The following is a 24,495-nucleotide window of genomic DNA, read 5'->3' on the forward strand; positions in this document are numbered from 1 at the left end:
TGTACAGATTTAGAGTTGTTTGTTTAACCCAATGTCTGAACATTTGCCATTCTTTTCTTGCTAATGAGGCCTCCCTACCATTTCTGAGTGCACCTCGTGTCAGGTTTCTTTGGAAACCAACTACTGTTCAGTATCATCCCCATAGTAACCGACCCACACATGCTGTCAGGTTCCTGCCCACACAGCCTAGCATGTGTGGATGATGTTATTATTCCACTGGGTGAACATTTCACCAAGTACCTCAAGTCATGAGTGCTTGCCACAAGTGTTTTATAGTATGTGATTTTCTCTGATTTAGTTTACAGTACAAGTAATTAAAGCAAATTAACTGGTCCCTTTCAGGACAGCAGAGAGTCTCTGTGAGCAGTCTGTTAGTGTGTCATGGACTGCTGTTGGTGGGGACCAATCTCGGGGTCACAGTGGCCCTGTCCGTGCCCAGACTGCAGGGCATCCCAAAAGTCACAGGTGTGTATTATCCATTCTGTCATGTGTAGGACATAGAGATCCAGAAAAACAGTTTTTGATGTGTATTGCTGTGGAATTGTGCTAATGGCAGAGGTTTGTTTGCTGCCCAGTGCCCTGTGGGTAATTTTAAGTCTGAAGCACTTTCATATAATGCAACTCTGCACAAGTTTAGGAACAAACCACACCCAACAATGAAAAAAGCTGCCTGAACTTTTGACACCACTTTCATTTTTACAGACCGTTAATGAGCACTGTTAACTAAAACTACAAGAATAAAGCTGAATAAAAGTTGATGAAATAAGTATTAAATATTAGATGAAAAAAAATTTAACTATAAAAAACTTGAAATTTAAAGTTGAAGTACTGCAATGAAATAAAAATACATTTAAATAGAAATATTAAGGGAAAATGATAATAAATAATAAATATAAACATATAAATAATGCTCAAATAAAACTTTTATGACATCAGTTTTCAGAGAAAGTTTTTTAAAAATTATCATACAAAAATGTTGTTTTGATGAGAAATATATTTTTACTTCCCTTATATATCTCATTATTGTATTCTGTTCTGTTTTTGTGTATGTGTGTGGACTTTATCTATTTTTTGTTTTCTACTGCTTGAGCAAACTTTTTAACGTCTTTGTCATTCCTCTTCCTCGTTGTCTCGCTCCAGGTCGAGGAATGGTCTCTTTTCATGCTCACCATGGCCCAGTCAAGTTCCTCACCATGGCAGCAGCAGTGTGTAATGTCTCCCAAGCTACAATGGCAACTCTCACCTCCAGCACACCCAGCCAGTGCCAGCCTGGGGCCCATGAGGAGGAGGGAACCCAAGTGGACGAGAACTGCTCCGGGCTGGGGCGCAGCAGCACCAGCTCTCCCTCACATGCTCCAGTTCTCCAGGACTCCCTGTCCTCCTCATGTGGCTCTCTGGCTCTGTCTCAGGGCTCTTTAGAGCACGGCCCAGAGGACGGGGCAATATACGACCTGCTGAATGAGCCAGCGCACTTCCAGAAGGCCAAGCAGACTGAGAAAGTGAATGTGAGCTCAGTGTTGGTGGTGTCTGGAGGACTGGGACACCGCAGAATCAACAGAAAAACAAAACCGTCTAAGCATGAGGAGATGGTGTCCACCATTATGGTGTGGCAAATACCACTGCCCAGCCTGTGAGGGCAAACAATTGAGGATTTCAGAGAGCAGTGAGGATCAGGTTTTAGTCTGGATGCAGCTGCACAAACACCAGTGTCTATGTGTCACTTTTTTTCTTTTTTCTTTTCTTTTACTCATCTAATGATTTTTTTTACTGTATGTCTTCATTATAGGCCATTGCACGTCATAAAGATCAGTTTCTTAGACTGTCCCTGCATTCAGTCATGGGACAAGGAAAAAAAGATTAATGAATGAAGGGAAAAAAAGAATGTGTTCCAGGAATGAGCTAAACTACCAAGTGCTCGGTCATGCATCAGAGAAATGTGTTTTACCACTCGACACATTCGGCCTAAATTAAAAAGTGCATTTGTGAAAATGTCAGTACCACTGCAGTGTGATAATATTCAGGTCTAATTGTGGTGATATACATGTAACGTTTTGAACTACTAAATAATTACATTTCACAAAAAAAGAAGAACATATCTAGCAAACAGCAGAACTCATGCTATCTTTTGTCACATTTTAAACATGCTTACCTGCATCTCTTCTGCTCTTTAATTACATGTGCTTTTCTTTAAAGAACATTTCATGAATCGACATGACATCTCAAAATGTTTGCTTCCAGGAATGTTTGTTATTTTAAAGCAGTCCTAACACAATTGTTGAATCCGGTTTTATTTGAGGTTTATAGCCTTTAGATTGGCCTCTGTGAATGGCTACATACTATGACTGATTTGTATGGGATTCTCTGGCGGGCCAGAGATTCTGTTTGGGTTCTATAGTGAAGTTGGTGTCCAGTGATGTCCAAAAAAAAAAAAAGGCATTCCTCCATAATTCTAATTTAAAGTTGATGCTTATCAGTATTAAAAGGTATGGAAAAGGCTTAATATTGACATATTGTGATATATATTTCTCAAATATATCATTTTAACCAGTGTTCTTTGTATATCTGTGCAAGTGTAACCATAACCACATGTGATTTTGTTTGCTATGATTTGTTTTCAACTGGATCTTTTTATTTTCTGTCCATTTTAATTTCTTTTGCTTTTGATGGACTATAACAGCCAGCTCATATACAAGGGAATGACCCTTGAAGAACATTGAATTTGAAGCTGAACAGAGGTTGAATGGATTTCTGTGAAATGCACTTTACCAACGGCAACACTGATTTTAGAGCTTACAGTAAAAATGTACCTGGGCATGGATAAAAGGAAGGAAAGAAATGTAATTTAAAAAATGAAAATGCAAAGTTTGTCATTGTTGTTTCAGTGTGATGCATTTCAGAAAAGAAATTGGTCTTGAAATAAATGATTTCGCAAGGTAACTGCCTAAAAGGGAAATAAAAAAGGTCATATTTATATCTTAACTGTGACTATTGATAATCATTGGATTTTTAGATATTCTAACTTGGATCAACTCACGGAGAGAGAATATTAATATTTATATAAATATGGATAATTTTAGTTTTTTTTACATATCAATACAATAATAGAATACACCCTTAAAATAATCTTTTAACAAAATGCTAAATAAATAGTTCTTATAATTATTGTATTTGGAGTTTTTGAGATAATATCTGATATCTCAGTGTTTGATAAAATCTCAGTGTTTTGCTCTGAAATCTGTTTGTCATAAAGTGTATAAAACTTTTGATGTTTGAGATACAAACTTAAGAGTGCTGTAAAAGCATTATGCCTCCTCCAGATAAACTGATGGGTGAGATGTAGTTATCCTGCAGGAGGCCACACTAATAAATGCAATGCTTTCAGACTTTGTGGGCTCAGGGATCTTTGTGAGTCCCCTCAGACACAGACAAGCCGGTGTGTGTAGTTAAAGGACTAATAGTGACATCTCAGTCTGACCATGTGCTGTCAGGCTGACAGATAGTCTCAACTCTGGTGTGTTGATCTCTGAAATCATGAGGTTACCCTGGTAACACTCTTAAAGGGCGGTGTAGCCCATAATATTAGCATGGAGAGTAACGGTCTTCCTTAATGTGCTCCTAAAACTTCATCTCACTTGAGGAAGCCACGTGAAGTCGTGCTGCTTTTGACCATTTATGAAGCTTTACTGAGTAGGATATAACTTGACATTTGTAAACTTTTTATATAGTAGTCATGTATATAGACATGCATTTTTTTTTCTTTTAATGTAGTTTGTCAAGAATATCAAATATCAAATCCCCGTTCTTCACGGATTGCGCTAGTTTCTGTGCTTTAGAAAATCACTAACACCTTTTATCACTGTATAATAAGATTATTTAACACATAAAATAATTTTGCATTTGAAGCAATAAACGTTACAATGCGCTGAGCTTTGGGAGTTCCCTTTTGAGCGTTGTGCAACATCCTTCATTTGGGCGCGTGCTGCGCGTCGAGTGTGCGGGAACGTCGCGCTCGCCGTGGATTTAATCAGCAGTTCTGATGTGTAGAGGGTGAACACAAAACGGGGGTGTGGTTTAGATCAATAACTACCTCAGCATACAATTAAATAAAAAATACTGCAAAGCACTCCGAGGGCAGATCAGGTGGATCAGATCCGGAGCACAGGGTCGCTTCTGTGGAATATATTTCGTTTTAATCGCTTCTTTGAGATAATGACATGTTGTGGACGCCGGTTCTGCAGTCGAGGCTTTCAGACGCATACAGTTGGTCGAGGATGAGGAGAAGGAAGAGAAGTTCTCATTGAACTGCTCTTTTTTTTACAGAATGGGATAAATGGTACATTTCTGTGAATGGTTAGGTGGTCTAAATTTGTGAAGAAAACTAAACCAAAACAAAAAACTCAGCTCCTCGATAGACTATGTGTAGATTCACTGCAGCGCGGTGTATTTAGATCCACGTTACAGTCACTGACTTACATAAGATTGCTCTGCGTAAAGGAATTGCGCAAAGAAACCCCGCCGTTTAACGCGTAAGTACTGGGTTTATTTAATCATTTAGAATCTGTTCAATGTGATTATTTTAAATACCGCTTTATCTGACTGAAAATGCCTCATCCTTTCCTCAGCCTTATCAATAATATCTCTCTTTGGCTTCTGTCCGCTCTACATTTTTTGTAGGTCTATTAGAATGGGTGATTCAACAACTATAGTGACAGAACATTAACAAACGGTGTAATTTAATCAAATCTCACGATCTGTTTAAGATTCAATCCATAAAGCTGTCAGTGGGTTTGTGAGTAGTGCGCATGCGCATTAGTGTGTCTTAAATGGAGCATTTCAGCGCTGATCAGGGAGGGTGATGCTCATGATCTACCGTCACTGCAGCAGACAAATTACTTGCCTTGCTGAAATGAATAAATAAGAGTTCCAACCCCCCCCACCCCAAAAGAGCACCACTATTAGTTCACATCAGAAGGTGTTTAAATTTTTGTATTGCATGAGATTATTTGAGTGATATGAATTTGGGTAATACAATTGTAATTATATGAATTAATAACATACTCTTTTCTCAGAAGGTTTGGACCCAGAGCTGAGAACACAGAGACACATGGAGCTTCCCTTGATATAGGAAAAGTGTGTTAATTTTTTAATGTTTATCTGGATGAAAATATACATTGATGGAACAAACAGCAAACCTTTCCAGCTTGGACAATCTCAGCAATGCTGACTCTGAAAGATCATTCCCCCAATCATTTTTTATTGGATTTGCCAGTCCTGAGGCTCACTGAGATTAATATTACTCTACTGTTGGGAAAGGAGGAACTTCTGAGTTGTTTTTCTAACCCTGTTGTTCTGAAAGCACTACATGAGTGACCTAAGGTTTACTACAACTACAGAAAGATGAACAACACTCTGCAAGACAGAAACATGTTTACAGTACAAGCAGACGTTATATTTCACGCGGCAAACCGTGACTCTCCAGAATCACCTATCTCAGCTGAAGGGAACAACAACAATGTCAGCGCTATGGGGAAAACAGGCATGGAAATACTGCAGGGTCTCCCGGGGACATGGGATACATCAGAATCAACTGACAATAGTATTTTGGGAAACTATGGCGCTGTAACAGGTGCAGAATACACACAAGATGCCGTCTCTAGTGACAGTGGATTTCAAGAGCACATACAGCCTCTGGACTCATCTAAAGCACAAAATCTGGACCTCAGTTTGAGAAATATGAGTGAGGCTCCAAGTCAGGGAAATATTAGAGAAGAAACGAATGGAACAAAGGTAGCTTCCAGTTTGGCACCCTCTCTGTGCTTCAGACCAGGGAACAAGGAGGAAACTGACACATTATCCAATGTCCTAAGAGACGGTGAGGTGGCTCGGAGTCAGTTTGACATTAAAAATGTCTCCTCCACATCGGAGGCCAAAAATAATTCCTATTCAAGCTCTCAGAAAATGAGGTCACTTGAAAAAACCCTGGGATGCTTTCTAAGTTCCTCTGAAGGAGCAGATCAGACCCGCTACAGAACATCGCTTGGACAGACTGGGCAGGAATCGAGCCAAGGGCTAAAGCAAAGTGGATCTGCAGTAAGAGAAGCTCTATCTGCAAAAGAAGAGCCGAATTTAATCATAGAGGTGGGCGGACAGCAAATACAAGCACACAAATCAGTATTAGCTGAGAAAAGTGATTATTTTAAGGCCAGGCTTTCTCGAGACATCCTGAAGGTAAAAGGAATGAGCTACAAGACCTTATTAGTGCTCGTAGATTACGTTTACTCCTCCCAGATGAACGTAAGTAAAGACAATATTGTGGATGTCATCACAGGAGCAAAGATCCTGCAGATGCCCTGTGCGGTACAAGCTGCTATCGACACCATCTCCGCACAGATCACTCCTGAGAACTGCTATGAGATCCTGATGATCGCCAAAAAGCAGCGACTAAACGAACTGAAAGAAACGGCCTATCGGTTCATGAGTGACAACTTTCTCCAGGTTCTGAGAGATCCCGCTGTCTACGGGCGCCTCACGGGCTCAGAGAGAGACCTCATACTGCGCAAACGGATGGAGAGCCGCCAGTGTCTGATGGTAGCGGAGATCAACGACGTGTTTGAGCGTGTAGGAAGCAGACCGCCCAGCAGAAACAGCAGCCGTCCCCAGAGTCCTCTCTCCATCACCTCTTTTGAGGACAATCACATGATCTACTACTACAATAAAAGCAGTAAGGACTGGCACACCCTGACCGTCATGCCAGAAGACATCAACACCAGGGGCTGCGGTATCTGTACTATGTACAACTACTTGTTTGTGGCTGGCGGGATCAGGGGAACTGGGGAGAAAAGCAAAGTCTCTGACAAAGTATTCTGCTACAATCCCATCACAGACCGCTGGAGCGAAGTCCGACCCATGAACCAAGCACGATCGCAGCTCAAACTCGTCTCCATGGATGGGAACCTGTACGCCATTGGCGGTGAATGTCTTTTCACCGTGGAGAAGTACGATCCTCGAATGGACCGCTGGATGGCGGTGGCTCCTCTACCTAAAGGAGCATTTGCTGTGGCTCACGAAGCCACGACGTGTAACGGCGAGTTGTACGTCTCAGGAGGATCTCTGTTCTATCGGTTGCTGAAATATGACCCAAAGAGAGACGAATGGCAGGAGTGCCCATACAACAACAGCAGGAAAAAATCCACAGACATGGTGGCTCTCAAGAGCTTCATCTACCGATTTGATGTAAACCGTGAACAGGGCATCAGTGTCTTTAAATACAACACCATCGTGAAGATGTGGCATGACTGTGCCTCCCAGCAGCAGGGCTGCACACTGCCATTTCGATGCGCTGTCATCGATAACTGCATCTACTGTGTGAATAAATCTCAGACTCTTCAATTCATTGTAGAAGAGGATGGAGGTCGATTCAAAGACGAGTCTCTGAAAGCGCCTGTGGAGGCCAAAGGCATCTTATTTCCCTTTGTTCTCAGCTTGCCTGAGAGAGGTGGAAGAATTGCTTGAGTAGGATATTTCATCCCTCGGATGACACTTCGGAGTCACTCCAAACATGGAGAAAGAGAATGCCTGGTCAATATTTATAGATTAAACATCATCTCCAGAGAAGTTCAAAGAGCCAGCACGTAGTGCTTGAAACTGGAATGTGTTTCTTTGCATGGTAAAATCACAACTCCACTATTCAACTTTAGATGAAGTCAGTCATACATTTATAGCTCATTTGTGCAGTCTTTTCCTTTTTTTTGTGCACTTAGTATAAGATATTAATTTAGGCTGAACCTAAAAATCCATTCATTTGTAAAGGCTAGTTAATTGCACCAACAGCCCTGACCAACAGCAAAAATCGCCAAAAATTCCACGACCCGATTAATACAATTAAACATTCAGTATCAGAATACAACCTCTGACCAACTCAGGGTTAACACACTGATCCGACTGAACCCAACACACTTCTGTTGCTGTTGTTCGGCTTCCGTCAGTGCAGTGGGAATTAACCTTAAAATGGCAATGAAGAGCACAAAAGAACAATTGAAGCACATGATGTAATAATGTGACCCTGTTTCCTAGCAACAGATTCTATGCAAATAGATTTTGAAGTAAAAATTATACACTTTTTGAACTACATAGCAAAAAATAGCTCTCAGTTCTAGAACTTTGATACAGCAGGGGTCAGCTAACAGATGTCCTGGAGCAGCTGAAGGAGAAGCCATAACTTTGAATGACATTGGAGTAACAAAGGAAACTTAAAGAGCACAAAGCACTTGACTTCTGTAATTGCTGCTACTCTAATATTACTGGATCGCAGATGTTCAAACCAGTGCATTCTTATGACCGCACACTCAGCAGCTCATTGTCTCGGAGACTCTTCTAGGAGAGATTTTAGCACTTTCTTTGGGGAAAGACCAGAAGGCAAAAGAAAAGGTGTATGTTCCTTATTTCTGAATCATTGCCAAAGTTAAAAGTTGATATTTTGCAGGCAGACACAATTTCATTTAAATTACTTATGAGCAATACATTTTTTGTTTGAAATATCATTCATCAGCGTTTTAGGATTTAAGATCAAACTGTTGTTAATGAAGACTACAATTACCATTTAGTAGAATAACTTTTATCCATAATAAACACTTCAGATTCTCAGACACCTGAGATCTTCAACAGCTAGGGAGAAAATATTGTCTTTATGCTGTTGTCTTACATGAATTTAGGATGAACCTATCAAAGAGAAACAGACAGTCACAAAACTCAAAACATTCATATGGTATCCATAGCATGCAATGAGGTATTATAATGTCATTATAACTTGGATGTTGCAATCTGTGTAGACACCCTGTGATATTAAGTGTCCAGGAGTATTTTACTGAGATGTAATTGTTCACGCTTCAGTATTCCCCTAGACATTTATGAGCTGATGGAGAATGTGAGATGAGTAATAGTTCGAGGATATGGATTTTATAAATGTGTCTTTAGTGTAGTTCTTTTGAAATAAACTAATGGGAATTTGAATATGAATGTTGGTATGATTATGAACTTGAATGTGAATGTTTTATTAGCTTTTTTTAAATCAACCCCATGTGCTTTAATCATGTTTAATGAACCTGGACAAACAACACAATTCCAGTAAACATTTAAAAATGTATTCACTGATAAATTAATCATCAATCTCTCCAACTTTGCAATGGTTCCCTACACATTTAAACCGTAACAACTTTTGTCTAGCATTTTTTAAATATGTTTTTAAATAATCTGGTGATTGGAAAACTCTTCAAACATTGAATGAAAGTGTATATAATACTGGTCATATGGGTGGTATTGCTTGCTTATGTGTATAAAGCTAAGATGCTTTTAAAACAAATGACTTGATGGCTTCACATTTTCAGTGGCTTTATGTCAGTTTAACATCTCACAAATTAATGTTTCTGTGTTTACAATAAAGGATCTTTTGTTTCCTGGTTCATTATTGTAGCTTTTTTAAAGATTTGTGTGTAAATACGGCTCTATGATCTGAGGAAACAGAACAAGTTTCTGTTCTTTAGTGTGTGACATGGCTGCAGAGGTTTTCCTGGAGCACTAATGCCATCTAGAGGATGGAGTCAGTAACACATTTTACACTTAGGTTCAAACATGAGAAGCAGATGCCCAGTTTAAATCCAACAAATATATGCATGTCATCACATATGACTTGAAAATGAATAAAATAATTGTTATTGAATTACTGACCTAAAAAAGAAAACTTGTATACAAACCACCATTTAACGGAAAAAAAAAAAGAAAATATGTATAAACATTTTCTTTGGAAATAGAATAAAGTTTTATTATAAAACAGAAACACTCTCTCTCTCACACACACACAATATGTTGAATTCACACATACTCTCCACAGTTGGAAATGATGACTTTCTGTTTGGTTTTGCCATCTTTTGTTCCCTGAGCCTGAGGAAACAGTACAGATACAAAGAAATTAGAAAACAGGACTACTGTCTTAACGAATCACTAAATAAATAAGAATAAATGTTTCTTGAACAGCAATTAAGCATATTGCAAAGATTTCTGTAGGATCATGAGACACTGAAGACCACAGTAATGACTGCTGAAAATTCAGTTTTGCAATCAGGACTAATACCATTTTAAATATAAATAGAAAAAAGTTATTTAAAATTTTAAAGGATATTTCCAAATATCAAATACATAGAGCCTTGGTGAGGATAAGAGACTTAAGGTCATGTGATTGAAAATCTAATCTCCCTCAATCAGTAACTCACCTCCATGGCCCGGAGTACATCCATGCCCTCTATGAGCTCTCCGAACACCACATGTTTGCCATCCAGCCAGTCTGTTTTATCGACAGTGATGAAGAACTGCGAGCCGTTAGAATTGGGACCAGAGTTTGCCATCGACAGCTGACCTATGAGCACACAGCAAAACAACACGAGACCAGTCTTCATTTCAGATCAACCTCAACAAATACACTTACTGATCCTTCAGTTGAAACAATCTTACAGAAAAAACACACACACACAACTTCTCAAAATGAAGATTGGTCTCACCTGGTTCAGTGTGCTTGAGGACAAAGTTCTCATCGTCAAACTTGTGTCCATATATGGACTTCCCCCCGGTGCCGTTGTGGTTGGTAAAATCTCCACCTTGGCACATAAACTGAGGAATGATTCGGTGGAAGCTGCTGCCCTTGAATCCAAAGCCTTTCTCGTGCGTGCATAAACAACGGAAATTTTCTACAGGAGAACAAACGAACAAAACAGCTGTGACGTCCTGAGACATGTCGCACTGAAACAAAAGTAGCGGCAAATATTTCCTTCCAGATTGTGAAGTACACCCGAGTAAAACAGATTCTCGAAAAAGGAAAAAGAAAGAGCCTCTAAAGCTGGTTTACTGATTCTGACCTGCAGTCATGGGCACGACGTCCGCTCGCAGGAGGAAGCGCAGCCGGCCTGCAGGTTTGTTGCCGATCTTGATGTCCATATAGACCTGTGGGTTATTTCTGCCTTTTTTCGCTGGAGGTTCTCCCTGCTCGGGAACACAAAATGCTCAATCTAAGAAAATCAAATCTAAAACAGAACATCAGACATGGAGCAGAAATATTTATAAACAGCTATACAGAATGACAATTTATCACACACTATTATTTTATACTAAAACCAACCAATTATATTTCAACATTCCCACCTCCTGTGTATTTGTACTGGCTGGTTCTGCGGCTGACTCCGCCTCCTCGCTCTCCTCAACAGTCTTCCCTGAGAACTTCTTCAGCCAGTCATCTTCAGACCACACTATGAGCAGAACAGCAACGAAACATACATTCACTTTTCATGGGCATGCAAGTATTGAGTTAAAATCACAAATAGTAACAGAAACACAAGCGGGAGATTTATTGAAACCAAAAAAATCCTTCACCTGGTCGAGAGGAACCCTCTTTAATTCTCATGGGTTTGGCAATGTTCACCCGGATGGTTCTGCCGAACAGCTCCGACTCATTCTGCACAACACAAAACCAAACAGACATGACCCAGGACTAATTTAGCTGTGTTTTGGATTTTATGAGACAACAGAAGTCAGTGGTTCGGTCACCTACCATGTTATCGATGGCAGCAGCTGCATCCTGGAGAAAAAGCAGAAAGTAGTTTACATTGGGAGCTAGTGAGTATAGGGAGCTAATGAGGAGCATTTTAATCAAGTCGATGATACCGGTATATTCTATTTGAATTAAAGAGGGTTTTAGCAGATATTCACCTCTGCCAGTTCAAACTCGATGAATGCAAAGCCCCTGTGCTTCTCTGTGGAAAGAAAGAGTCAGACACAATAACGTTATTTTGTTAAAGCCGTAAAACAGTTTCTGTTTTAAAGTGTGCTTTTGAGTTATGATGATGAGAGAATGTATTTTGTGTATATTTATGTGCGTTTGTCACCTGTCTCATAATCCAGCGGGATCTGAATATCGGTGATGTCACCAAAGGGAATGAACGCAGCGTGCAACACTTTCTCGTCCACCTCCTCCGCGAGACCACCTGAAAAAAAACAGGACCGCAGATTTGTCTTTTTATATTTTATTTTCAAAGCACGGAACGTTCAAGGCAAGCTCATATTTCATCTTCTGGTGTTTTCCCGACTACAGCTGGTAACTGTAACCGCATCTCTGCCATGCATATGGGATTAATTTATTGGACTTTGAGAACGAAACGGTTGTTATTTTAAACTATAATTTGGTTGTTTTTCTTACCGACATAAAGAACACGTTTGGTTGCCGCCATCTTGTCTTTTGACTATCTTCTTCGCCACCTCGAGACGGCATGTCAGCCTCTAGTGTTGCGGAGGAAAAATAACATCACAAAAAAAACGTAAATCCTTTGCTCAGCGGAGAATTATCAGCTGAACTGTAAGTCAGGTGTATTTTCCCTACTAAGTGAACAGATATATTTTACTCCTTTGGATAGCTATGTAAAACATTTCCATTTGTGTTTAATTTCCAGTCACTGTTGTAAACGGTGGGACCAATGTATATCCTACTTAAATAGGACCTTTCGTGTGCTCATGATTTATATCTTGATAATGCAATAGACCAATTAAATATGGTAGCTGTATTTGTAAGAGCTTTTATAGAGCATTGAAGAGGATGCAAAATGGAATTAAATAGGTTTGGTCATGCGACTAGTGTCAGGTAAAGGTGAAATGGGATGTTATGAATACTTCCGTTATTATTGTGCCCTTGAGGAAAAAATGTAACCTATAACGGGACTGTTCCTGTACTGCAAGTCACTTTGGATAAAGAGTGTCTGTAAAATGACCTTTGTCTCTACTTAAAAATGAAGAAGAAGAAGACGACTACAGTATATTTCATTTCAAATAGTTTCCCTTTATTTAGCCTGCCACACCACTCAGGTTATTGTCATGGGACAAGTGAGGTCCAATCAAATCAGCAAACACACTGAAGCTCACTGAAGAATCAAGTGTCCCACTTCCTCATAGAAAAAGTCAGTCGTGTCCAGAATACAGAGGCTCTTCCTTTCACAGAACTGCCGCTTTTTAAAATTAACTTCAAGTGGTAAAAATTATTACAGAGTTAAAAATATAAGCCCTGCAACAGATTTGTATTCTTTATGCTCCAGTATTATTTTGTATTTTTCTTTTTTTTTTCATGTTTTGTTTTTTGTGTTCTTATTGGTTGCCACCAGATGACACAATCTCTTTCTGCTTCACCCTGCAGAAAACAATTTCAAATGCTAAGTTTTTCATAATAATGTATGCAATTCTAAAACTACTGATAATAAGAAAAGTTACTTGTCATGATGTTGCAGCTACAGCCACAGCGGTGACTCCCACTTTCTGTGTGGCATCTTTCTTGGCCTGGTGAGCCTGAAGCACTGCGACAGCCTCCTCCACCTGACAACAGAGACAAATCATCAGTCCTGCAAACCCCAAACCATCTTCACCACACAGATTCATGTCTCTAATATTCAGTTAACTTCTAAAACGCCATTATGATTTACTGTTTAAATTACATCTCAGGAAGAGTCTTTGCTATGCAAAGCATAAATCCTAATAAATGAGTGCACAATTTTTATTATGTCCCTGGTCCAGTCAATAGGCTTTGCATTGTTAAAAGCTTGTCACTCTTTACAAATTATTGCACAAAACAGCAGAGCTAGTGTCTGTAACTGGAGGATTTTATCATAGTTAACGGCCGTCACCTTGGAGCGCAGAGACTCATGGGACTCCAGCATGTGCAGCAGCTCGGAGTTGTCGATCTCTAGCAGCATTCCTGTGATCTTCCCGGCTAGACTGGGGTGCATTGCCTGGATGAGAGGAAACAACCGCTCACCTAAGGGAATGCACAATGCACAAAAATGTCCTGGGAGTATAAGAATATGTTTAGAAAGGCTGAACATGCTTACAGCCTCCTCATCTCACCAAGCATCTGTTTCTGTTCCTGAGGAGGAGCAGCAGCTAACATGGAGGCAGTGAGAGGCTCCTGACCCTGCACGTGAACCGCTGGCTGAGCCTGCACAACACAGTAAACCACAACGTGTCAATGTGATTGTGTTTTTCAAATCTGTATCTTAATTCTAGCAGTGCACAATATTAATATTTTGTTTGGAAAAGTCAATAGTTTCATGTTCTGGAAAAGTCCATGTTCTGGTTTTCTGATAACTGATTAATTGGCAGTATTCAAATTCTTTATCATTTTGAATCAACAAGTTTTTTTTAATAAAATACCAAAAAAACTAAATCAACATTGTAATGTACAGAATGAAAAATTGATAATTTTGAGATTTGTCATATGTTAAGTGTTAAATTATTTGTGTTTTTAAAGATATGAGATATGTATATATTGTGCAACCCTACTTAATTGACCATGCTCTCTAACATAGCTTTGAACCTTACCCATATGACAATGCCAATATTTTATGGCAAAAAATGCATTCTATTCCTGTTTATAGCTAAAAAATAGACACATTTAACCTTTGTGATTAAATATGTATCAGTGAATTAAATATACAATCCATAATATCAGAAATAGAACAACCGGACAACTAGAATTACTGAGTCAAAAGTGTATTTTTTACGTGCATATATAAATAAAATTTTTTAAAAATTACATTTATGCATTTGGCAGACGCTTTTATCCAAAAAATATTTTAAAAAGTGAAAGTGACATGACATTCAGCCAAGTATGGTGATCCATACTCACAATTTGTGCTCTGTATTTAACCCATCCGAAGTGCACAAACACAGACCAGTGAACACACACACGCACACTGTGAACACACACCCGGAGCAGTGGGCAGCCATTTATGCTGCGGCGCCCGGGGAGCAGTTGGGGGTTCAGTGCCTTGCTCAAGTGCACCTAAGTCGTGGTATTGAAGGTGGAGAGGGCACTGTACATGCACTCCCCCACCTACAATTCCTGCCAGCCCGAGACTCAAACTCACAACCTTTGATTGTGAGTCTGATTCTCTAACCATTCGGCCACGACTTTCCCCCGATACTTTATCATTCATAAATATTATTCAGCTTATTCAGGCTATCAATTTTTACCTATCATGTGTTCCCAGGGAATCGAACCCCCAACCTTGAGCTTGATAGCGCAATGCTCTACTAATTGAGCTACAGGAACACTGTATGATTAATATATGACTGCATATTACCTGTTGCAGAGTAATAGGCTGCACGACCTGAGGCTGAGTGTTTCATATGGCAGTGGCGTACTTGTATGGGGGCATGGCACGTGGGGTCGTCACCCCCATGGCAGGGCGGGGACCCATTGGTTGGCTACTGCCTCCTGTTTGTGGAAAGAGGTTAATAATATTAAAGCTATGGCCATGACAGAATGATCACCAAACTCATTAGTTGTTATCAGTAAATGTGAAGTTTGTAGAGGTTATAAATTTTTTAGGTGTCTGGGTCTGGAAAACAGGTCAAAGTTTGTCACAACAGGGCATCCCATCAGCACTGGGTGGGTTTTCTCACCCACTCTCTGTGCACCTGTAGGGATCCCGCGTGGGCCTTGGGTGGAAGCGCTGGGAGCCAGGTGGCGTATTTTGGCCCGGGGCCCTGGTTGGCGCAAGGAGCTGGGCATGCCCTGGAAGCCACCCTGACCTCTGCCACCCTGCTGCTGCCAGCGAGGGTTCGGACGCATCTGGGTGAGCTGGTTTGGTGCATAGTATGTTGTTCTGTTCTGGGCCTGTGATGCATGAGAAGAAAATAAAAATATATAATCCGAAAATGTATTAATTGTTTAATGGACTACTTCTACTTTTGTGATTATGAATTAATATGCTATAATTATGATTTTCAATGTCATTATTTTGATTTAGCATAATAATTTTGACTGGGTATCTCATAATGTTTTTATTTCTTTATGTCATAATTACGATTTACCAAAGATGATTTTTTTCTTCTATGGTGTAAATGACCTTCCATAATATACAGCGAGGTCTTTTTTTCTTTTTGTCTTTTTTTATGAACTATAATCCAGGTTTAAATAGGATTGAAATCCCATGTTTTGTTGCCTTATAGACTTTTGGATCTCACCCACCTGTGGCACAGCTGGCATGAAGTAACCACCGGCAGGCTGGAACTGGTTGATGATAGCATTGGCAGGCATGGCCCTCATACCAGCGATACGCTGCATGTACTGGTTGGTCAGATGAGCTTTGCGTTCTTCTTTGCGTTGGGCCAGGGCCACGTACAGTGGTTTAGAGCCCACAATACGCCCGTTCATCTCTGTCACGGCCTTTGTGGCCTCTTCAGGTGAAGAGAAACACACAAAGCCAAAACCTTTGGACCGGCCGTCCTCCAGCATCACCTACAGCAAGATATAAACCAAATAAGATCTCACCTCGTTCTTCCATCAGTTTAAGTCCAAATAAAATCCCACAGAAGCAGAACACTATATAACTGGATCAAATATAGCCTATCCGCGTCTTCAAACTGATTTCAACTGGAGTACAGTCTATTCATGTGGTGTCTTCTAAAAACAAACAAATATGACAATGTATGTAAAAATACAAATGTGCGAGGAATATTGCTAGTTGGGTTTAAATGTGTTTAAATCCCAGGTAATATCTCAATTAAACTATTTTTCAGTTTTTTCTTAATTAATCGTGAGAATGTGCCACCCAGAATCATTTTATTATAAACAGCAAAAAAAACATTAACAAAATTCTTCCTAAAGTGACCTACGCATATAGCGTTTCTTAATGACCTTGTGGGAGGGTGGAAAAGCCCTTCAAATACCATCCCCTTCTCACTGTGCCCTTCAATGGTGCAAAAATGTTGTTTGGAATTTGCCCAAAGTGCTCAAACAGAAAAAGACTAAACAGTCTCCCTTTGACCCACCTTGGTACTGGTAATGGAGCCGAAAGGAGAGAACTCTTTACAAAGTTTTTCATCATCAATGGTGTCATCAAGATTCTTGATATACAAGTTTACTCCCTGTAAACACAAATATACACACAAATTGAAACAAATTTTTACTATTTTTTTTAACTAAATACACACGCACAAAGACACAACGGGGCAGTTCATTACCTGATATCTGCTGATTCTTTCCTGTTTGAGCTGTTCAAACTTCCTCTTGAGTTCTGCTTGTCTCTCCATCTTTTTCTGTGCTCGGCCAACAAACACCGTCTTACCACTGAGCTCCGTCCCATTCATCTCCTCCACAGCCTGAGACAGAAATATCATCACGATAAATCACCTTTCTGTTCACCTCTTTATCCGTCAGTCCATCCATCTATCTAGTTCAACGAAACTTCAATGGCAATGTCAGTGTATCACTACAGTCATTTCCATGCTGACTTTAAACAAGAGCAAATCATAGTATAAATCCATTGTACCTTGTTAGCATCCTCATGCTTCTCGTAGCTTATAAACCCAAATCCACGAGATTTCCCAGTGGGGTCAGTCATGACCTTCACGCTCAGAGTTTTACCTGCAGGTCAAAACAAAATCTTCAGATAAAAAGTCCCGACTGCAAGGCTACCACCACTACATTCTCTCAAACGTACCATATTTATCAAAGAGCTCCTTCAGTCTCTGATCATCCATGTTCTCGCCAAAGTTCTTGATGTAAACATTTGTGAATTCTTTGGCTTTGGCACCCATCTCTGCTTCCCTCTCCTTCCTGGACTTGAAATGCCCCACAAACCTACAAAAAACTTGGTTAACAAAGTTTCACCCAAAAGTTCTTCTCTGTAACATTAGTGATTAGAAACTACACACTGTCCTTATTAATAATCAAATCATTAGAGCTCCTTTCCCGTCACATGACCCTGCTTGGACACTCACACCTTGCGGTCATTCAGCAACATGCCATTCATCTTCTCGATGGCACGGTCGGCTGCGTCCTGAGTTTCAAAATGCACAAAGGCGTAACCCTTGGATCCGTTCTCGTCACACACCACCTGTTGAGATGGCATCAAGAATCGGATTACAGAAAGTTTTTCTTATGCATCTGAACTATCACAGCTTCTCTGATGTATGAAATATGCGTTAATAAACTAATCCAGGATTTATTGACTGAATAGAGTAACCATGACTATATATAATTGTTATTTCAGACAGCTTTTTTGAACAGCATTATTACTTTTGCATAATTTTTTTATATGTTTGTTGCCACTAATGACACAGAAAATCATCTTTTGCCTTTAAGAAACAAATAAATATCCAAATAGTTACACAACTTGGCAAAAGCCAAATATAAGGCTAAGACCTTTCTGACTTTATCTTTATTAACAGAAATTGGCAAAATTGCTAATAATTATGAACTATAATTCATTTTGTTATTGCAGAAATTTCAATAATTTGTTCAAAGAAAATTTTTACTTTTCTTTTTACTTTTTTTTTTTTTTGCCTTTGGAGGGCAGCCCAGTGCATAAATAAAATAATAATAATCATTAATAATAATAAAATACAATAAAAATTCTTGTGTTCATTTCAGCTTCTGAAGATCTTAAAGTCACTTCTCACCTTGCAGGACAGGATGTTTCCGAAAGCAGAGAAGGTGTCGTACAGGGCCTTGTTGTCAATGGACTTGTCCAGATTTTTGATGAAGACATTTCCAACCCCAGATTTCCTAAGTGACGGATCTCTCTGTGACCACATGATTCTGATCGGCTTTCCTTTGACCACATCAAAGTTCATTGTGTCCAAAGCTCTCTCCGCTGAAACCACAAAAACATGTGACATAAGACATCTCAGAACCTAAATTACTAGCAATTACTAGAGCATTAAAACCTGCCATAACCAACATATGTCTATTGATTAACAATATTTTTAAATCCATAGAGTGAGCATTTTCATATTAACCACAACAAGCTTGAAACTTGAAACTAGAAAGCCCTTGAAACTGTACTCCAATATTCCCTGATATCACATCATCTTCTATTTGACATCTGCATTTACATCTACAAGATACATATTTTTTAGAGTGTTTGCTCATCTGCAATATCTCCATAGGACGTTTCCAATCAGATGTCAGACAGATGTTTAGAAGATGTCTTTAAGATGTTTATGATTTAGAATGCATGTAATACTGATGTCTGAAAGATGTCTTTGTACAATCAGATGATTGTACAAAGCAGATGCTTTCCAGATGAAGTGACCTTGCAGACATACGTGTGCTGTTGAGGTTACATGTAAACATTACATGTTAAGGTCTACTGCCCAGATATTTTAAGATGATTAGATCAGTAGATATATAAGAATGTCCTTGTTTTAACACTTGACTGAAACACACACACACAAAACAGTTAGCATTTAAGCTAAATGTCTTTCATTATTTGTATGAACTGGCAGTAGAACGAAGCAGGACTCCAGTCCAGGGTCATATTGTCAGATTTTATCTATTCCAGGTCTCAGAAAACATTTTTCAGACCTCAAAATAGCACTTTAGTTCAACCCTATATACATTTAATCCACAATCCATCTCTCTATAGACTTACCAGTGCTCTGTATGCTGTCGCTATATATGGTGATTGTGAATCAAATATATATGTATATCTAGTTAAGTCTGAAGACTGAAACAGATGAATATTAGGTTTAAGGTTTGTCAGAAGCTTTCTAAAATTACTTTCTAATCAAATTGATGGCATAAGAGGGACAAGTTTCCTATTGTAATACATTATGATGGGTCTCTCCCTCTTTTTTAAACCTCAGACCCCCCCCCCCCCATCCCCAGCATACACACACACACACACACACACACACTAAAAATGTCTGGTGAATGAAATGGAGCAGCCTTGTGTTTGCTGCCCACAGCAGTTTGCAGTGTGATTATTTCAACATGGAGCTCAGAGCTGGTGGGATCACCCAAAGTGAAAGCGCGAGAGACAGACCAATGCAAATAACAACTTTCAGCCAGCACAGGACAGTATACACAACCTTTTTACCATCAATGTAGCGGTTTTTGGTTTGAAGCTAAATGTTTATTTATATTTTAATTCATGCACTGACAGCATATAGCTGTCAAAAATAAAAGACAATCTAAAGTAATTCAGAAGTAGGCCGTCATCACTGATTAAGCAGATGCATGGCGTGGCTGCCCTATGAATTTTAACACACCTTTCAGAAAAGACAGGCACAGTGCAGGCAGCCCTCGCTGACTCTATATTTAGCAGTATTGGGTCCTTTGAGCACTGTGCTGGCAGGCCGCATGCATTCAAGGCTCTGTGTCCATTGATGGGGCTAAGACACTGGAATGTGTGTGGCTGAAGCTTACCAGTGCCTGCAAATGTTTACAAATACAGCTACAGTTGCAGTTACATGCCGAAAACCAAACCATGTGAGCATATATTTTGCTGAGCATATGCGTGCTGTAAACTACTATTGTACTGACACAATGTGCAAAAACATGCATAAAACAACCTAAAGCCTAGTTACACTTCCAGATGTACATCCTACAGTGGTCACCAACCACTTTTGACTTGTATATAAACATGTTGACTATCAGTTGCCATTCTGAGTTACTAAATGGAGGTGAGCGAGTTCATCTCTGACCTTTTAACCTTTGAGCTGTGAAAGTGGAGGGCAGAATCGAGCATGAAGCATTTCGCTTAGGAGAAAGATATTTTTGAATCACCTCACTTTTGAACAAATTATATTTCAAATACGTATATGAGAGTTATTCTAAACTGTAATATTTCACAATATTAGTGTTTTTACTGAATTTCTGATCAAATAAATGCAGCCTTCTTAAAGCATAAGAGACTTCTTTCAAAAACCTTAAAAAACATACCGATTCCACACTTTTGAACGGTAGTATACATTTGTTCATTATGTATTACATAATTGGTTCTGGTTGAACGAACAAATATTTACCATAATGACTAAAATAAATGATGAATTCGGCAACGAATGAACTAACATATTTAGTATGAGGCTTAAAAGTTGTAAACCTGTGCAGATTACTTGAAAATGTATGTAATATAGAACAAAACCAAACAGATTAACCCTTACTGTCTCATTTGAATTATTAGATTGAATCATTAGATTTATAGAAACAAAGCTGAAGGTGCTTCACAATGGCATTATCCCCTCATGACACTTTAAATAGCACAAATAGGTCATGCCAGGTTGCAAAATGTGACCAAAATCAGACACACACACACAAGCACTGTTCCCCTTGATATATACCTGTTCTTTAGAGTAGACAACTACAACATGGAAATTATCCTAATGATCAGGTTTGCTTCTGTGTAGAATGTCTCTTATCAAGGTTTATGATAGATGTAGGACACTTCGGCTATATGTGGGTCAAGCAGTACATTCAATTCTAATCTTGTTCTTTAATCTGATTATAAACTTTATAATTTAGACTGCTTGGCTCTATTGAGTGTTGAGGTTTTTATATTTATTTTTTTCCGACAGAATATGTAAAGAATGTGTGAATGTTTTTCATCTAACTCTTAATGTGTTTCAGGAATGGAGAAAAGGCAAGCTCTACAGAACAAAATATCAACCCTCAGCAGGGTGCATGGCATCAGATTCATACAGTACAAACATGCCATGCTGAATACTCAACTTTGTATCACTAAGTGAATATATCATTTCAGAACAGGTGAAATGATAAAGCATGTATTTGTACACCAAGCTGATTTTTAATATAATTTAACATTTGTAACTTTGAAATGCTATGTATTTTTATGGTGTTTTCACAACACATTGTAAGTGCCACAAGTCCCTGCGTGAGCAAACCAAGCTGGATAATCGGAACAAAACTACCTTATATGTTAAGATGTTGAAATTAAACAGTATCAATTTTATGTTAATATTAGGCTACTGATTAATAAAACAGGAATACATTTAGAATACCTTTTTTTCAAAACATCCTAGATTGCATTCAAGGTATCAAACCTGGGAATCAGACCTATGATCTTGCCACTACTTGCACCATGCTTGAGCTATGTAGACATTCATAAAAACTATTGGCATAGTTACTAAGAAATACTAAGAAACTTAAATAATTGCTAAAAATTATTTTTACTTTTTAAATAATACTAACAAGTAAAATTTCTAGTAATACTAGTAACATAAATTAGAACTAGTACTAAGAAAAAATAACAACAGACAGTTGCTAGTACTTTATTTTTAAACAGTTCGCCTACTAAAAAGTACAAAACTAGTAACACAAAATTGGAATAAATAGTTCAAACTACTGGTACAGTTACTAGTAACTAAAAAAAGTACTAGTAACTATGATCCCCATAGATTTCAATGGCAATTTTTTCCCTAATAACAATGGAAAAAGTTATTGTCAATTGAAATTGTGACTAGTATGAATTAGTAGTAGCATCTGAATAAGAGACAGATTAAGTAGATTAAAACAATTTTAAAAACAGAACAAAAAAATATAGTTTTAATTAATGTTAATTAAAAGTAAATAGCCAGTAGCTGAAATATTAGCTCGTTTTGCATGTTAAAGCAGCTTGCCATATTGGCTGGACATAATGTGGTCTTAGCTCGATAGTGGAAACACGGCTAGTGAGTCAGTAAACCCTGACTTTCTCAAAATAGGGGCCATATTAGGAGAATAAAGCGGTTTGTTGAAGATGGTTTTAGTAGCGATGAGAGAAGACCAGCTTGATGTGGTTAACTCAGAAATAAATGTGACAGCACACAGGAGAAACAGAGAGCCCGACGGTGGGCGCACGACACATTATTGCCGTTACTCTGACAGCTATGTGCATCACGTTTAAAGTTACACGCAGGACGACAGGGTCGGTCATTTCTTACCGTCCGCAGGCTGCTGGAAGTTGACGTAGGCATAGCCCAGCGAGCGCCGCGTGATCATATCCCGACACACGCGGATGGACAGCACCGGGCCGGCCGGACTGAATTTCTCATACAGCATAGCCTCCGTGATATCAGGGTGCAGGTCGCCCACATAGAGAGAAGCCATCGGATAACTCCCCGCCGTCGCTGCGTTCATGTCTCGGGGTCGCTCAAGCCTTTGAGCTCGTGATTTTCCAGAGCTGAAATGACAATGCGTAAAGAGTGTCCTAGAACCAGAGGAACAAATGAGTCTCTTAATCCTCTATGAAACTTTTACGCTACTCTGCAAATAAACGATGCCGGCAGCAATGACAGCTACAGCATATGGAGTCCGCTCGCGAGGAACTGGCTTCAGAAACGTCTGGAGAGATCGAGACTTTGTCTTTTAAAAAACAAAGTTTGCCCTTTATAAAAAATAAAATAAAATAATCTAATATATTTGTTTGGTTTAAAGTAGGTTTTTTTTTTTTTTTAGATTTTCGTTATTTAGTAATTTTTTTAATGTTTTTTTTAAAGGTACTGAAGAACAGTGAGTTATAAACTCACGGTGTGTTGACCGAGAAAAGAGGGTGCGTGGGAAATACATGGGCACTTTATAGCTCGAGCGGAGGAAATAGAAGCTAGGGTCACCCTCCGAATAACATAGAGAGAGAGAAAAAACCAACAACTAAGAAAACACCCCGCTTCGAGCATGCGGTGTACATGGCAACACATTTAGACAAAACAATATCCAACAGCGTCATCTGGGTGCGCAAGGCTTCTACTACAGTAACATGGGTCACTCTCAAATACAGTGATGAACACCCACCGAGTCATAAAGACTTAAAGATATTTCCAAAACCACTATATATATATATATATATATATATGGGACATAATTCCTTGACTTGATAAGTATCGTTTTACACTCAGTGGACACTTCGTCAAGTTGCCCTCTATAATAAATATTTTAATAAGGGGAGAACAGGTTGTAACATGAGGAGAGTATTGTATTGTAACAATACCATTTCCACCTATCGGGGATAAGCTAGGAGTACTGTGATAATTTTATTTACCCACTTTCACTCTGATCTTATATGAATGGTTGTCAAGGCTGTAAGTAGATATATACAGATTTTATAAAGAGAAAAAATTTTGATGTGAAAATCTAACTTCTTTTTGTCCAAAGTTCAAATTTTACTTAGTACTGAAACAGATGCAGATAAACTCATAACTTACATTAGAATAAATTACAGAATTTTTGGCAAAATGTGATGCATTATTAAACTGCTAATTTCAACCCATAATGCTAAAACGGCCACAAAAAAAAATAAAAAATAAAATAAAATAAAAAAAAACACACACACACTGGATGATGGGGTGTGCGAAGTTGTAACACATTTTAGCATTCCCTTACATCAAACTTAAGTGCCTATATGCAGCTTTTGGAAAGCTCAAAGCCAAAGGAAATGTGGATAAAATGTGCCTTATGCAGTTTCTGGATACACAAAGTCTGCACTGGTTAAAAACATTAGGATTGTCACCATTGTGACAAAAAAAAAAAAAAAAAAAAAAAAAAAGTGTAGTTACAAATCCACACACAGATTTACATGGTTTTGTTAGATCCACATACCATTTACTTCAACACACTGGAGTTCAGTGATCAGGAAGCAGTTAAGGAAGTTTATTCTACTAGTCTAATTTACACACTCCCACATCAAACAG

At 38.8% G+C, this 24,495-nt stretch overlaps 3 protein-coding genes and 1 pseudogene across 10 annotated transcripts in view; 2 read left to right on the forward strand and 2 right to left on the reverse strand.

Moving 5' to 3' along the window:
* The window catches only part of arhgef10 (Rho guanine nucleotide exchange factor (GEF) 10), a 37,170-nt gene extending 34,191 nt beyond the window's left edge, over positions 1 to 2,979 (forward strand). For 4 of the 5 annotated variants that reach the window (XM_026261142.1, XM_026261141.1, XM_026261143.1 and 1 more), the window contains 2 exons: positions 343 to 465; positions 1,141 to 1,634. In XM_026261142.1, coding sequence (XP_026116927.1) covers positions 343 to 465; positions 1,141 to 1,634 — 617 coding nt within the window. Of the gene's footprint in view, positions 1 to 342; positions 466 to 1,140 lie in introns of all 5 variants that reach the window. The other variant, XM_026261140.1, reaches the window with a different exon arrangement.
* A 956-nt stretch (positions 2,980 to 3,935) lies between these two features.
* LOC113095733 (kelch repeat and BTB domain-containing protein 11-like) lies at positions 3,936 to 9,460 on the forward strand. Of its 4 annotated transcripts, none has more exons than XM_026261084.1 (2): positions 3,936 to 4,526; positions 5,070 to 9,460. In XM_026261084.1, exon 2 carries the CDS (start codon positions 5,398 to 5,400, stop codon positions 7,510 to 7,512), a length of 2,115 nt encoding a protein of 704 aa, XP_026116869.1. In that variant the 5' UTR covers positions 3,936 to 4,526; positions 5,070 to 5,397; the 3' UTR covers positions 7,513 to 9,460. The 4 variants fall into 4 exon arrangements, with proteins under 4 accessions (XP_026116869.1, XP_026116868.1, XP_026116870.1 ...); XM_026261083.1 differs by having other exon boundaries at positions 5,073 to 9,460; XM_026261085.1 differs by lacking the exon at positions 3,936 to 4,526 and adding an exon at positions 4,554 to 4,972.
* A 330-nt stretch (positions 9,461 to 9,790) lies between these two features.
* Positions 9,791 to 12,332, reverse strand: LOC113095734 (peptidyl-prolyl cis-trans isomerase E). The gene is made up of 10 exons (XM_026261087.1): positions 12,239 to 12,332; positions 11,928 to 12,026; positions 11,752 to 11,795; positions 11,594 to 11,620; positions 11,416 to 11,497; positions 11,188 to 11,291; positions 10,905 to 11,028; positions 10,551 to 10,736; positions 10,266 to 10,408; positions 9,791 to 9,936 (listed from the first exon to the last, which is right to left on the reverse strand). The coding sequence occupies exons 1-10, from the start codon at positions 12,267 to 12,269 to the stop codon at positions 9,868 to 9,870; spliced, it is 909 nt and encodes a 302-aa protein (XP_026116872.1). The 5' UTR covers positions 12,270 to 12,332; the 3' UTR covers positions 9,791 to 9,867.
* Positions 12,333 to 13,142: 810 nt separating this feature from the next.
* LOC113095777 (polyadenylate-binding protein 4-like) lies at positions 13,143 to 23,296 on the reverse strand (annotated as a pseudogene).
* Positions 23,297 to 24,495: the final 1,199 nt, after the last annotated feature.

Source organism: Carassius auratus, unplaced genomic scaffold (assembly GCF_003368295.1).
Source record: "Carassius auratus strain Wakin unplaced genomic scaffold, ASM336829v1 scaf_tig00215781, whole genome shotgun sequence".
Lineage (NCBI taxonomy): Eukaryota > Metazoa > Chordata > Actinopteri > Cypriniformes > Cyprinidae > Carassius > Carassius auratus.

What these genes read in the sequence shown, in the direction of transcription:
- LOC113095733 (XM_026261084.1), top strand. Translation starts at nt 5,398, where the DNA reads ATGAACAACACTCTGCAAGACAGAAACATGTTTACAGTACAAGCAGAC.
- LOC113095734 (XM_026261087.1), bottom strand. Translation starts at nt 12,269, where the DNA reads ATGGCGGCAACCAAACGTGTTCTTTATGTCG. An exon ending in TCGAGTTTGAACTGGCAGAG is followed by an intron (nt 11,621 to 11,751) that starts GTGAATATCTGC and finishes CTTTTTCTCCAG; the next exon opens with GATGCAGCTGCTGCCATCGA. An exon ending in CGTCGTGCCCATGACTGCAG is followed by an intron (nt 10,737 to 10,904) that starts GTCAGAATCAGT and finishes GTTCTCCTGTAG; the next exon opens with AAAATTTCCGTTGTTTATGC.